Source organism: Molossus molossus, unplaced genomic scaffold (assembly GCF_014108415.1).
Source record: "Molossus molossus isolate mMolMol1 unplaced genomic scaffold, mMolMol1.p scaffold_m16_p_8, whole genome shotgun sequence".
Taxonomy (NCBI): Eukaryota; Metazoa; Chordata; class Mammalia; order Chiroptera; family Molossidae; genus Molossus; species Molossus molossus.
Window position 1 is genome coordinate 68,359,270 of NW_023425402.1, and position 15,260 is coordinate 68,374,529.

Genomic DNA, 15,260 nt, shown 5'->3' on the forward strand with positions numbered 1-15,260 from the left:
GGACAGGAAATTATGACTTCTGATTCTTTTTTTTTTTTATTGTAAAAGGTAACATACTTTCAGAAAGATGATGCAATCTATATGTATTGTTTTACACCCAGTAATTTATCCAGGTCTACTAATAGTCTACCTGTGTATGACCTGATTCCCTTAGCAAAAGAACTAAGCCCAGACTCTAGGCAAATGTTTAGTGCTTAACTACTAGGTACAAATGGGTTATGACTCTCTTTTGACTCCCCAGTAGTTAACAACTATCCTTACTTTAGCGGTCATAATTTCTTTGCTGTTTGACTTAAAAAAAAATTTTTTTTTATTTACTAATTTTTAGAGAGAGAGATAGAAACATTAATGAAAATTCTATTTGTTGTTCTACTTATTTATGCATTCATTGGTTGAGTCTTGTATATGCTCTGACCAGGGATCAAACCCGAAACTTTGGCATATCAAGATGACACTCTAACCAACTGAGCTGCCCAGCCAAGGCCTGCAGTTTGACTTCTTAAGGCATGCATTCCTAAACATCTCTTTCTCCTTAAAAAAAAAAAAGAAATTATTTTCATAGAGTAGAAGTTGCTTAAAACCATAGAAATCAGGATAGAGATTAATAGTATTTGGGTCATAAAGTATTATATGATTTATTCAAGAATACATACTTTTCACTAATTTGCTGAAACACAAATAATTGTTGCTATGCTGATTACAATTAGTATTGGCCAATCTTTTGAGCTATAATTCATATTTGTTACTAATTTATTCCAATTTTCCCCATTCATTGGGCTTGGTAATACTTTTTTACGTTAATATTTTCTAAGTATGTATTATAACTTGTGGGATAAGTGCAAATATAATTTGCCATGTTGTAATGTCCCTTTTTTTCTCTCTTTACAGCATGGGTAAGTTCTCTCTCCATGGGGATGATTTTCTTTTGCTGCCCAATAGCCAGCGTCTTCACAGACATATTTGGTTGTCGGAAAACAGCTGTTGTGGGTGCTGCTATTGGATTCATTGGACTCCTGTCCAGTTCTTTTGTAAGGTAAGGACTTGGTTTCTTCATGTTGCTTTTCATGTTAGATAGCTTCAAGTTTTCCTTTCAGAAACTTTGCTGTTTACAAGGAAAATCTTCCTTTTCATTGCTTAAACTGTAAGAAATATGATTTACACACTGTTTTCCATAGCAGCAAATCAGAGCTTGAGAAATTGAATGCTTTTGCTTGCACACCTAAGAGATGTCAATCAGGATATATGTGTTCCCTGGAGCAAGAAAAATGTTTCTTTTTTTTTTTTATTCACATAAAAATCCTAAAAGAACTCATAACAGTGAGTTATCTAAAGCAATAGCATTAGTTTAAGGTCAGCTCGGTCTGAGGCCCAAAGAGTACAATAAGTGGTATGTTCAAGTAGTTTCATAGGCTAGATATGAAATCAATTTAAATAAAAACTTTGTTATTTATTTAACACAGGTAGAGAATTCCTGTGTGCATTAAAAAAAAAAAAAAAAGAGCATGGTAAATTTTTAAAAGATTATGGCAAAATGAATTGGCCAAATGTAGCTTAAAAGAAAAAAAAATATTAATGCACTTTGCCTCTGTCTGTTAAAGGATGTAGTTCATTGAAGAGGAACTAACTAACTGCAAGGAGTTGATGGGCATATTACTGTAAGAAGCACTTCTCCCTCCAGTTCCAGTTCTGCTAGTCAATCCCTTTGCATTGCCAGAATAATCCCTAGTTAGAGAAGCACTGGTTTAATATGTTAGTCTGGCTAATAGAAGGTGATTAACAAGAAAACCTCTTAAAATGATTTCCATCTTGTATCTCCTTTAGTGGTTTATCTTAATTTTCTGCCCCTTTCTCTTTCCTAGCTATCTTCATGCACTAGTTGAAAAGTATTATTGAGGTCATTAGAAAAAAACACAGACTTACATTTCTTGCCTTGATTATTTTTAAATATTATAGATTTAATTAACAAATCCTTGCTTTACCAGTTTTACACCCACCCACCCTACCTGTACCCTTTCCTCAACTCTAAAATGAGCCTCTTTATTTACTTAACTTAGAAATTTTATTTGGATTCTAAACAATTATTTTTATGTCTTGATAGAAATTATATATTCCATCTTTAAAGTGCTTTTATGATATTTTTCTTCTAAATTTGTCTTTTAAAGAATCAAAAAACAATTTTGTTAGAAAAAAGATTCTGCTTGGGTAATTCTGGTCATTTACTTTGAGTTCTTTTTTTTAAAGAGGAAGTTCTAACTTTAAAAAAAAAAAGATTTTATAGAAGGAGGAAGGGAGAGAAAAACATTGATGTGAGAGATACATTGATCCATTGCCTCCCAGATGCGCCCCGAGCGGGCATTGAACTTGCAACTTAAGTATGTGGCCTGATTGAGAATCGAACTCATGACCTTCTGGTGCACAGGATGATGCTCTAACCAACTGAGCCATACTGGTCAGGGCTATAACTTTTAGTTCTTTTATTAGAGTAATACAACACTGTGCTGTTACCACCATGTCAGATACCTGGTTTGGTCTGGAAGCTTCCAGGTACCCAGTGTCAGTACCTATGGGCCTAGCACTTGCCGAATGTATTAACAATTAAGCTTTGGTGGAGAGAGGACCAAGAGGTAGAAAACCCATGTGATTTATTGCCTTGTTTGGTAGACAAAACACAGGTATACAAACCTACTTATAGCAAGCAATGTTTTTCTTTTTTTTTTTTAAAGCAGCTTTTATTTATTTATTTTTTATCCTCACCCAAGGAAACTTTTGCATTTATCTTCAGATAGGGCAGGAGGGAGAGAGGGAGGAAGAGAGAGAGAGAGAAACATCGATGTGAGAGAGACACATTGAGTGGCTGCCACTCACACAACCCCATTCGGGGCCAGGGACAAACTGCAACCAAGGTACGCGCCCTTAGTGGGAACCAAACCCAGGACTCTCTGGTCTGCAGGCCAACGCTCTAACCGCTGAGCCAAACCGGCCAGGGCGCAAGCAGTGTTTTTCAAACTCTTTTGATGATTGAGAAATAAAAATTATGAAATATGTTTTACATTGTAACTCAACAAAATGTCTTGAAAACATATTTACCTTATTACATGTAATGTTCTCATATTTTCTATTCAGTTTCACTATTTAACCCACTGATCAAAAGCTACCAAACTTTTAGAGCAATATACAGGAGCAAGGGGCAATGTGGTATATATTCCAAGTATGGAAAAATGAACCCACTTTTCCTATAGTTCAAGTTCTGCCATCATGGGAAAGCCCTTCTTCAGCAGTCCCAGGTCACATGAGTGTCCCTGCTCTGAATCCTTTTTACACACATGATGGGTATCTTACTGATTTGCACTGCACTTAGCTGTCAAATGTCAACAATTTGATCTATTTGTTACTGAAATGGAAATTTAGAAGTAAGGGAAAAGGCTCAGCGGCGTGAAAATACCATCACAAAGCTTATGTGCTTTACTCCGTGGGAGAGATAGGAAGCTAATCTTACCCAGCACTTAGTATTTAAAATGCTGTGCAAAAGAATGTTTTCAGTTTATATCCATGTCTCCCTGGTCTTCTACCTGACAACTTTACATTACTGTGACATAGTAGTGTAGAAATTAATGTTCATCATGATACTGTGTTGTCAATACCATTTTTATTATATGCTTTGAAGAAGGCAGATAAATGTAAAATAGATTTACAGTTTTCCTTTAAAATTAAACAAATTAAAATTGTAAATAAAAAGAAATTAGTGCCTTAAAAAGTGAGTTGCAATTATCTGGAAAACTACTTATGTGGAAAAACCGATTCAGAATAAATGAAATATTATGTGTGTATAGATGTCTTGTTTTACTAAGCTGATTATGGGTAAGGCATAATCACATTTAAATTTTTCTTTTTTTTGGCCAAGTACCTGGAACACAGTAGCTGCTAAACATACGTTTATTGAATAAAGAATGGAGATTCAGTAATGGGTGATCAGAGTGAGTCAAGTTAAACTGGAAGTGACTCTTGAGCCTGATTAAAAGATGGTGCTGGCTGTGGATTAACAGGGGGAGGGCATCTGAGAGGATGGCAAACATGCTAAATTTTTATCTGATTCTAGAGTTCCTTGTGATTACCTCAGCATATTGCTAGCCTAGTAGTATTGTCCAAAATTTAATTATTAACCAACTTTATCTTAGTTTCTAATAAATAGTTTGCCTTTACAACTTGACAGTCTTTTGAATTGGACATTTCAAAGATAAAAACTCTAGTTTTCTTTTACTTTTTACCTTGTTTCAAAGAATGTAATGATGTGTTCCTTTTTTAAATTTTTTTATAAGAGATATGTAATTAAATTACTTGGTTAAACTATAGAATTCTTAATCCTTTATTATTTTTTGAGATGTATGTGGCCTTAAAGCTTACAGACTGGGATTACTAATGAACATGCTTCATTTAGCCTTTCTGTAGTCAGAATATGCCTTCTTGTTGTCTTGCACAACACTGAGTGCAATACAGGGCGAAGGTTGATTCTGCAGCCCTTAGGCCAGCAAAAATGAGACACAACTGCTCTTCTGTGCAAATGTTCCTGACATAACCTTGGAGAGGAAACATAAAATGCAGCCTTTTCTTTGAATACATTGCTTAGTAAGTGCCTGGGAAAACTCCATAAAATAATGATTTTTCATAGATAAAACTTTTATTGAGACTGAGTTTTTTGTTTGTTAGTTTAACCCCTGTCAGTTCTACGAAGGCCCTTCTTGGTACTGTCCTGCATGAATTGTGGGGAGCACAATATAGCTTTTACCCAGAGCTGCATGGTTCACCGGAAATCCATGGAAAGAGGAGGAACAAAGTCACTGATGACCTGAGTAGTCATTTTTGACGTACTTGAGGCATTTGCATTACTCTCATTCAGATTAAATTAAAACAGTGTTAGTGCTACATTCTTGGTTTATTAAGTTTTTCACCTGTATTTAGTTAAATTTTATATGTAGAAAATCACTGATTAACTTAAAACCCACTTTTATGCTAAGGTTTTATTCTACTAAGCACATGATAAAAATAATGAAAGCTGCTTTTCATTTTTTTCGTCTTTACACAGTTCCATCGAACCTCTGTACCTTACCTATGGAATCATATTTGCCTGTGGCTGCTCCTTTGCATACCAGCCTTCATTGGTCATTTTGGGACACTATTTCAAGAAGCGCCTTGGACTTGTGAATGGCATTGTCACTGCTGGCAGCAGTATCTTCACAATTTTGCTGCCTTACCTTTTAAGGGTTCTGACCGAGCGTGTGGGCCTCTTTTACACACTGAGGGTCCTCTGCATCTTCATGTTTGTTCTCTTTCTGGCGGGCTTTACTTACCGACCTCTTATTCCCCGTGTCAGAGATAAAGAGAGTGGAATCAAAGGGGGCAACAGATCCGCCCTCTTTCAAAGGAAAAAGTTCAGTCCTCCAAAAAAAGTTTTCAATTTTGCCATCTTCAAGGTGACGGCTTATGCAGTGTGGGCAGTTGGAATACCACTTGCACTTTTTGGATATTTTGTGCCTTATGTTCACTTGGTGAGTATGCTTTTTTGGCTTTAATATTATTATTTTTTTATACAGGGAAACTTAGAAGAGAAAGATAGATCAGGTTGAAGTTGGCCTTAGAAGTTCTGCTGATTACAATTCAGGGAATCCCTGAAGTTCAAGGTCTTTTAAGACAAGGTCAGCACATCCATCAGATCATTAAACAGAGGAAATGTTTAATGGCATGCTTTGATATTTTAAAAGTCACCAAACCTAAGCAAACAAAAACAACTTTTAAAAAAGGAACAAATGGCATCAGTATGAAAAACTTGATAGGTCACTGTTTCTTCAAGCAGCCTACAAATCATAATCAGGGACAAAGATGGTGTAGTGATTTTGACAATCTCAATAAATTCTTTTTGAATAAAAGGATGCAGAAATTAGGTAAATAGTAAAAGCCAGTGGCCTTGATTCAAGGAAGCATTACATTCCCTTGTGGCGTACTTCTGGGAAAATTGGAATTCTATTCAGGGGGTTGATTATTTGAGAAACGTTCCCAATGAGAGGAGAGGGAAGGGTTTCATAGGAAATTAGGATTTTAAGAGCTCAAGCAATTTATATTGTTTATCTCTATTTCAAAGGCAAATTCAGCCTCTTTATACTGAACCAAGAATAAGCAGTGTCCAAATATGGCAGAATTTGCTCAAGGGTGCCTATTAACGTTTTTTCCTTTTTTTCTTAACTGTTGTGGCTGAAAGTATAGTGACAGTTCAACATAGTTGATAAACAAAAATGATAATAGGATAAATTTTTCCTTTGTATGTCTACTGTGTGTGTGAACCCAGATCTTTTCTAGCTTTTAGTCTACTTTTGGACGTTTGTGCAATTTTTCTTTAGTTAAAGATTTTAGTGAAAGTTCGTAATGCAGTTCAAAAAATTACTGGGCTCGAGGGGTCAGCTGGTAAACTATAGCGTCGACACTGTGGGTTTCTGTACCCAGTTCAGAAAGGAATTAGGTTAAGGAAACATGAAGAGAGATGGCAGGCAGGTCCTGAATCCATGAATACTTTTGATTTCTCAATTCTCCTTATTCTCTTTTTGCCAGAGGTGTTGGGGAAGCATCTGGGATGACCACTGGGGAGACAAGAAGGACTAGGTTTTAGTACTCTGAGCCACTTGGCATTTTGCAGTGACTGAACTACTAGGTAAAATGAGCTATATGTAACCCCTGTCACAGTGTGTGGCTACATCTTGATCTAATGGTCCATTTCTCACATTTTGGGAAGGCATATCTGAACCATTGAACTTTTTTTTTTGGATTGTAGATCCATTGTGGAAGGATCAACTTTACCAACTATCTCTTCCATAGTTTCTTTAGTTAAGATATTTGTTATTTTTTTTTCAAAGATGAGTAGATTTTTAATTTAAAATTTTTAAATTTTTTGATGTTTTTATTGATTTTTTTAGAGACATAGGAAGGGAGAGGGAAAGAGAGAAACATCAATCTGTTGCCCCACACGCATCCCAACCAGGGATAAAACCTACAACCTGGGTATGTGCCCTGACTGGGAGTTGAATTGGCGACCTTTTTGTGCACGGGCTGATGCTCAACCACTGAGCCACGCTGGCCAGGGCAGATGAGGGTAGATTTAAAAAAAAATTATCTTTGATACTACAAAGTGAACACATGCAGAGAAATCAGTCTCTCAGCTTTGTTATACTAAACATTTACCAAAGGAAAAGTAGTGGGTGACTGTCTAGTTATTTCAGGTAATATATTTATAACTTGAAAATTAATTTAACATGTATTATTTCATTTGACCACCACAATAAATCTGTGAAGTAGGCAAAATAAGTAATATTAACCTATGTTGTACAGACTGGAAAACAGATCCATCATTAACAGAATCTTATATGACTTCCCGGGAATCATGTAACGTCAGAGTAGGGGTTGGTTCTCTTCCACTATGCTTACCTGGTAGCAGATCTGACAGCCTTACTTCAGAGCACATTGGGTCACTTCCTGGGCTGTGCCACCGGAAGTGCCCATCTTATTGGTGGCGGGGGAATGAGTATGCCTACGAAAACTTAATAAATATGTTACAATCTTTTTCTTAAAGTAAATAAGTTTCTCCGTGAGTGATGAGTTAGTGTTATCAATACTGTCATCACCAGGAGGCTATAAACAAGAGAGTGCACAGAACAATAAGGTCTCTGTTGACTCTGATAACAAGCCAGGCCTTTTTCCTGCTTTTCTCCGTTAGGCATGTTTTCTTACAAAAGGTGTTGATATTTGGGATTTTCTCTTTGTCAAATTGTTACAACACTGAAAGCCACCTTGGAGAGGAAACAGAAGACAGTTAAATGCCACACAGGGTGTTTGAATCTCACGTTTGATGGGTGCACTGAGTTGTCACTGCGTTGTGATATAAGATTTGGATTAAAGACACTTATTCCAGACTTCATGGAATGGGACACCACTTTCCCCCTCAGAGGGGGAAAGGTATCACAAATCTTTCCAAAGATTAGTTGATGATATTCAGTTCATATTAAACACTCTTGTTGAAGGGTATAGGCATGTAAGGCATAAGAACCTGTCCTGAAGGAACATAAAATCTAGTAATGTAATAAAAACCATTATAATTTTTAAAAGACTTTTATATACATTATCTTATTTAATCTTCAAAACAATGCACTAGCTTTGATGTAGCATCCTCATATCATAGATGAGAGGACTGAGGCACTGAGCGTTTGAAAACTTGCCCAGGGTCCACAGAGATAGTGACTGATAATTAGTGTAGTACTTTTATGCAAGAGGCAGTATTATGTGGTGGGTAAAGGTAACAGCTCTGAAGTAAGACAGATCTGGGTTTGAATCCAGGTTTTATTTTTGATTAGTTGGACAACCTTGGGTAACCTCTCTAAGCATTAGTTTCTTCATCTATTGAATAAGGATAACCCCAGTTTTGCAAAGTTGTTACAAGGATTAGAGAAAGCATATGTAAAGCATCTATTCAGTTCTGGCATAAAAATGAGAGAGTTATTTTAAGACAATATGATTGACAATTGAGTAGTTTTGAGAGGCGGGGGACCTTAGAGTTAAAGGAAAAAGATGATGTATATGCATTTGGAAAAGTGGTTAGTAAAAACTTTACAGGATTGGAATTGGGCCTTGAGCATGAGATTTGAGTTAAAACCCAATCTTTAATCAACTAGGGAACTAAGTTATCTATCTAGGTCTTCTTTAAAGATTCAGAATGAAGTACTCTCATGGTTATGTTAAAAATTCTAAGATCTCGACTTCTGGTCAAGATGGCGGCGTAGGTAAACGCGGTATCACGTCCTCCCACAACCATATCAAAGTTACAACTAAACTACAGAACAACCATCATTCAGAACCGCCTGACATCAAGCTGAATGGAAGTCCCACGACTACGCAATTAAAGCAGCAGCCACATGGAGACTGGTGGGAGGGTAGGAGGCGCGACGGGGCTGGTCCCACACCCACGTGTGGTAGATAAAAATCAGGAGGACACCTCAGCTGGGAAGGTCCTTCCTGAGGACTGAGGGGTCCCTATCCCACACCAGGTGCCCCGCTCAGGGTTCCAATGCCAGGAAGAGAAGTCCCCATAATTTCTGGCTGAAAAAACCAGCAGGAACTGAGGCTCAGGGAAGCTGATGTGGCTGGAGCCCCAGGCAGCTCCTCTTAAAGGGCCTATGCACAGACTTATCAGACTCACTCCCTCTAAGCTTGGAGGGGAGGCAGTCTGAGAGGCGCCAGAGACATACAGGGAAGAACTGAGCTGTTTGGCACTGGAGATGGGGCTTTCTCCGGGACAGACATGCTGTCAGAGGCCTTTGCTCCTTTGATGAGCCCTTCCCTGGGGCGGCAGAATGCCGCCATATCTGGGACTCCAGCAACCTGGCTCACACTGGTAGCCCCACCCTGGTGATTCCCTGAGGCCCCGCCCCACCCAACTTTCAGGCCCACCCAAGCTGTTGCCAGTTGCTTAACCATAGGATTGACCTGTCTTGGATCCTGCTTCAGGTTTTCCTGAATTCTTTCAAACAAGCAGCATCTGGTCTCAGCCAGCCCCATATCTCTCATTAAGTAATACACTGAAACAAACACAGGGAGGCAGCCAAAATGAGGAGACAAAGAAACAGGTCCCAAATGAAAGAACAGAGCAAAACTCCAAGAAAAGAACTAAGCGAAATGGAGATAAGCAACCTAACAGATGCTGAGTTCAAAATACTGCTTATAAGGATGCTCAATGAACTTAGTGAGAACCTCAGTGAACTTAGCGAGGGCCTCAAGAGCATAAAAAAGGACCAGTCAGAAATGATGGCTGCATAGTCAGAAATGAAGGAGGTATTAACTGAAATAAAGAATAATTTACACAGATTCAATAGTAGAGTATGTAAATCCAAGAAGCAAACCATCGATTTGGAATAACAAGGAAGCAAAAAACGCCCAATCAGAACAGCAAAAAGAAAAAAGAATCCAAAAAAATGAGGATAGTGTAAGGAGCCTCTGGGACAACTTCAAGCGTGCCAACATTCGCATCTTGGGGGTGCCAGGAGAAGAGAGAGAACAAGAAATTGAAAACCTGTGTGAAACAATAATGGCAGATAACTTCCCTAACTTGGTGAAGGAAACAGACATACAAGTCCAGGAAGCACAGAGAGTCCCAAACAAGATGAACCCCAAGAGGCCCACACCAAGACACATCATCATCAAAATGCAAAAGGTTCAAGACAAAGACAGAATCTTAAAAGCAGCAAGAGAAAAGCAGCTACTTACCTACAAGGGAGTTCCCATAAGGCTGTCAGCTGATTTCTCAAAAGAAACTTTGCAGGCCAGAAGGGAGGCAAGAAATATTCAGAGTGATGAAAAGCAAGAACCTACAACCAAGATTACTCTATCCTGCAAAGCTGTCATTTAGAATTGATGGCCATATAAAGAGTTTCCTAGACAAGAAAAAGTTAAAGAAGTTCATCACCACCAACCGTTATTATATGAAAGGATGAAGGGTCTTTTTGAAGAAAAAGATTAAATATATGTACAAACAGCCCTGGCCGGTTTGCCTCAGCGGTTGGAGCTTTGGCCTGCGGTACAGAGAGACCTGGGTTCGGTTCCTGCTAAGGGCACGTACCTCGGTTGCAGTTTGTCCCCGGCCCTGGTTGGTCGTGTGGGTGGCAGCCACTCGATGTGTCCCTTCACATCGATGTTTCTCTCTCCCTCTCTCCCGCTCCATCTGAACAAAAAATGGAAAAATGTCCTCGGGTGAGGATAAAAATATATATACACACACACACACACACACACACACACACAAACAAAATGGCAATGAATACATATCTATCGACAATGGAATCTACAAACAAAATGAACAGGCAGAAGAGAAACATTCTCATAGATACAGAGAACATTTTGTTGGTTGCCAGATGGGAGGGGGTTGGGGGAATGGGTGAAAAAGGTGAAGGGATTAAGAAGTACAAATTCATTGCTAGACTGATAAACCTCAAAGGGAAAGGGGTTGGGGGGTGGGAAGAAATAAACCAAAGAACTTCTATGCATAACCAATGGACACAGACAATAGTGTGGGAAAAGGGGTCAATGGGGGAAAAATGAGGAACATGTATAATACATTCAACCATAAAGATTTTTTTAAAAAAAATTCTGAGATCTCGTTTGTTAGACTATATGTGATTTGAGAGGGACTATGTATGCTTTATGGAAATCGTGCTCTCAAAGCATGTTTGGAGGTTTTATCTTTTAGTAGTACATTTATAAAAATGAAGAATAGTCTGGCTGGTGTGGCTCAGTGGTTGAGCATCAACCCATGCACCAAGAGGTCGCTGATTCGATTCCCAGTCAGGACACATGACCAGGTTGTGGGCCAGATCACCAGTGGCGGGCATGCAGGAGGCGACCAATAGATGTTCTCTCTCATCGATGTTTCCATCTTTCTCTCCCTCTCCCTTTCTCTCTCTCTAAAATCAATAAAGGAGCCCTGGCCGGTTTGGCTCAGCGGTTAAAGTGTTGGCCTGCGGTCCAGAGAGACCCGGGTTTGGTTCCCGCTGGGGGCTTGTACCTCGGTTGCAGTTTGTCCCCAGCCCTGGTTGGGTAGTGTGGGTGGCAACCACTCGATGTGTCCCTTTCACGTCGATGTTTCTCTCTCTCTCTCTCTCCCTCCCACTCTATCTGAACAAAATATTGAAGAATGTCCTTGGGTGAGGATTTAAAAATAAATAAATAAAATCAATAAAGGAAATTTTTTTTTAAATAAATAAAATTAAAAAATTTAAGAATAGCTCTGGCCGGTTTGGCTCAGCAGTAAGTGTAGCCCATGGACCAAAGTGTATTGGGTTTGATTCTGGCCAAGGGCACATACCTCGGTTGCAGTTCATCCCCAGCCCCAGTTGGGGTTGTGCAGGTGGCAACCAATCGATGTATCTCTCTTACATCAATGTTTCTCTCCCTCCAACTCTATCTGAAGATTAATGTAAAAATGTCCTTGGGTGAAGATTTTTTTTTTTTTTTTTTTTTTTATCCTCACCCGAGGACATTTTTCCATTTTTTTTTGTTCAGGTTGAGCGGGAGGGAGAGAGAGGAACAGAGAGAGAGAGAGAAACATCGACGTGAAAGGAACACATCAAGTGGCTGCCACCCGCACGACCGACCAGGGCCGGGGGCAAACTGCAACCAAGGTACGCGCCCTTAGCGGGAACCGAACCCGGGTCTCTCAGGACCGCAGGCCGACGCTCTAACCGCTGAGCCAAACCGGCCAGGGCTCCTTGGGTGAAGATTTAAAAAAAAATGAAGAATAGTTCCTTGGAAACTTCAAATGGTCTCTTTTAGGTCAACCTGCTTACATTCTTCATTGTAAAGGTAGAAATCTTACAGATCAATTTAGATGAGACTTAACTTTCTAAATAACCATTTCTAGTAGCAGTTGCTTCCATTTTTATGAGGTGCCCCCTGTGTCTGATAGTTTTGTTTTGTTTTCTGGGTTAAGTTTTTATGGTTTCTCTGTATCCAGTTTTTCTTCATTAGCTTCTAGAAGCACAACATTCTCTTAGTTTTCTCCTACCTCTCTGTCACTCCTTAGTTTCTTGGTTGGCTTCTTTTTATCCTGATCCTTGAATATCAACTTGCCCCTGGATTTTTTTTATTCCACTGGTGGTTTCATATAAGCAATTTATTTTCTCACAATTTTCATCTTTAAAATTTTCTGCTCTGCCCTGGCTCAGCTGGTTGACTGTCGTCCTGTGCAACAAGAGATCACTGGTTCGATTCCCAGTCCGGACACATGCCCAGGTTGCGAGTTCAATCCCCAGTCTGGGTGCATACAGGAGGCAACGTATCAATGTTTCTCTCTCACATTAATGTTTCTCTCTCTCCCTTCCTCTCTCTTTAAAATCATTTTTAAAAAACCATATTTTAAAAAATTCTCTGCTTTGATGCCATAACCATTTTTCACATTCTGTACTTAGAAGACATCTGGTATTCATTGTCATTAAATACTTAACAAATAAGCTCACACTCAGCAAATCTGTTGATGGAGGAAAGAGTTGATATGTTTTGCTTTGAACCACAGCTTTATATGCATATGTTGAAATTATAACCTGAGCCCTGGCCGGTTTGGCTCAGCGGTTAGAGCGTTGGCCTGCGGTCTAGAGAGACCCGGGTTCAGTTCCCGCTAAGGGTGCGTACCTCAGTTGCAGTTTGTCCCCGGCCCTGGTTGGTCGTGTGGGTGTCAGCCACTCGTCGATGTTTCTTCTCTCTCTTCCTCTCTCTCCCTCCTACTGTATCTGAACAAAAAATCGAAAAATGTCCTCAGGTGAGGATAAAAAAAAAAAGAAATTATAACCTGATAAATAGAAAATATTTCTGTGCCTCTATCATAATTGTAAGTATATGGAAGGAGGGAGAAGGAACTCTAGGTGGTCATTCTCATTAACAAGGAAAGTTAGACCATTGGTGTCTGCCCTACTGGGTAGCAACTGAAAATCTCAAAGAGCCCTGGGTAGTACGTGTAAGAATAGGATGAGGATGCAGGAGCTATAGGCCGACTACAAGTCCACATAGCTTTGGTAGAGCACTGACCAGGGCTGTGAAGGTGATGATACACCTTTTCTCAGTTGTTTCTCAATTCCCCACCCTTCATATGTAGATGAGGATGAGGATTTAGTTGTAATTGTTTCACATCTCTCTACCACGACTCACCTTTGAAAACAGTTATTTCGTACCTGTATTCTTTGACTATAACATATGATAGTTGAGTAGCTTTCGTTTTTAAGTTTTAAACCTACATGGTTTTCTGTCAAAGAGAATATGACTGACTCCTGTGTTGAAATCTTCAGTATAGGAGTATTAGTAACCTGTTTTAAAAAAAACTTCATGATAAGATATGTGCCAGTTTTATGGCAGATTGTAATTAAATGTTCTTAAAAGGAACTATGACCTGATAGAAGGATCTCATTTGCCTGATGCTATGATTAAAGACACTGTCATTTGCCAGCTGACAGGGTAATTAAGTGGACACTGAGATCAGTTGTAATTGGGAACAAACAAGTTGTATTTTTTTTTAAATCCTCACCTGAGGATATTTTTTGAAACATAAATCTTCAGATAGAGGTGAGGGAGAGAGGGAGGAAGAGAGAGAGAAACATCAATGTGAAAGAGACACATTGATTGGTTGCTACCGCACAACCCCAACCAGGGCCAGGGACGAACCACAACTGAGGTACGTGCCCTTGGCTGAAGTCGAACACAGGACTCCTTGGTCCGTGGGCAGTGCTCTTACTGCTAACCCATACCTGCCAGGGCATAGGTTGTATTTTTAAATTAGCAATGAAAATTTGAGGCAAACAAGCCAATAGGTTGGGGATGTAATGCCTCGAGATATTTTATAGCTTTGATTAATGCCAAATGCTCCCATGAGTCAATAACGGAATGTAGCTGTTAGACCTCACTAACTGGGGCACCTCTGTTCATGTGGTCCAAGCAGGAATACTACTCCAAGCTCAGGGCAGCTAGGAATAGCATATATGCTTTTATCTTTATGTGACTTCCTCAGAGGGCTATTCAGGTGTACTTGTCAAGATTCTGTCATGTGTCTAGCATTTTCACAAAATCTCAAGACTGAGTGTAATAAGTGTAATAAATAACTACATCCTTAGATCTAAGGAAATGACTCTGCTAAGCTATGCTTATCTAAGGTCACTTACTGAGTTATGATCAGAGCTGAGATTTGAACATAGGTCCCAGACTCGAAGCCCCATGTTCTTTATATGAAAGAGTCTGCTGTGCCTTCATTGGGTCAGAGATGGAATTCTGTCTATTGTCGGCCACTCTGGACCTAGACCAAAGTTTTCTTTGCCTTGCAAGTTTTCCTTCTGTTGTCTCTGGGAAACTTCCAAGTTAGTTTGGAATCCAAATGGTCTTCATTTAGAATTTAATTGTTGGAGGTTTGTCAAAAACATCAAAAGGTTTGGACACTTAATTAAATAAATAAGGATAACAGATTATTATGAAACAATATTTAATTATATATTTTACCAAAGTGACAATAAAAGGTCACAAAGACAAATACAGAAAGTTAGCTCTTACTATTTTTTTTTTTTTTTTATCCTCACCCGAGGACATTTTTCTATTTTTTGTTCAGGTAGAGTGGGAGGGAGAGAGAGGAACAGAGAGAGAGAGAGAAACATCGACGTGAAAGGGACACATCGAGTGGCTGCCACCCGCACAACCGACCA

At 39.1% G+C, this 15,260-nt stretch overlaps 1 protein-coding gene across 1 annotated transcript in view; it reads left to right on the plus strand.

The window, feature by feature from the left end:
* SLC16A10 (solute carrier family 16 member 10) overlaps nucleotides 1-15,260 on the plus strand; it is a 126,703-nt gene that overhangs the window by 74,800 nt on the left and 36,643 nt on the right. Inside the window, exons 2-3 of the mRNA XM_036247715.1 lie at nucleotides 889-1,033; nucleotides 5,081-5,543. Of these exons, the coding sequence (XP_036103608.1) occupies nucleotides 889-1,033; nucleotides 5,081-5,543 (608 nt within the window). The remainder of the gene's footprint in view (nucleotides 1-888; nucleotides 1,034-5,080; nucleotides 5,544-15,260) is intronic.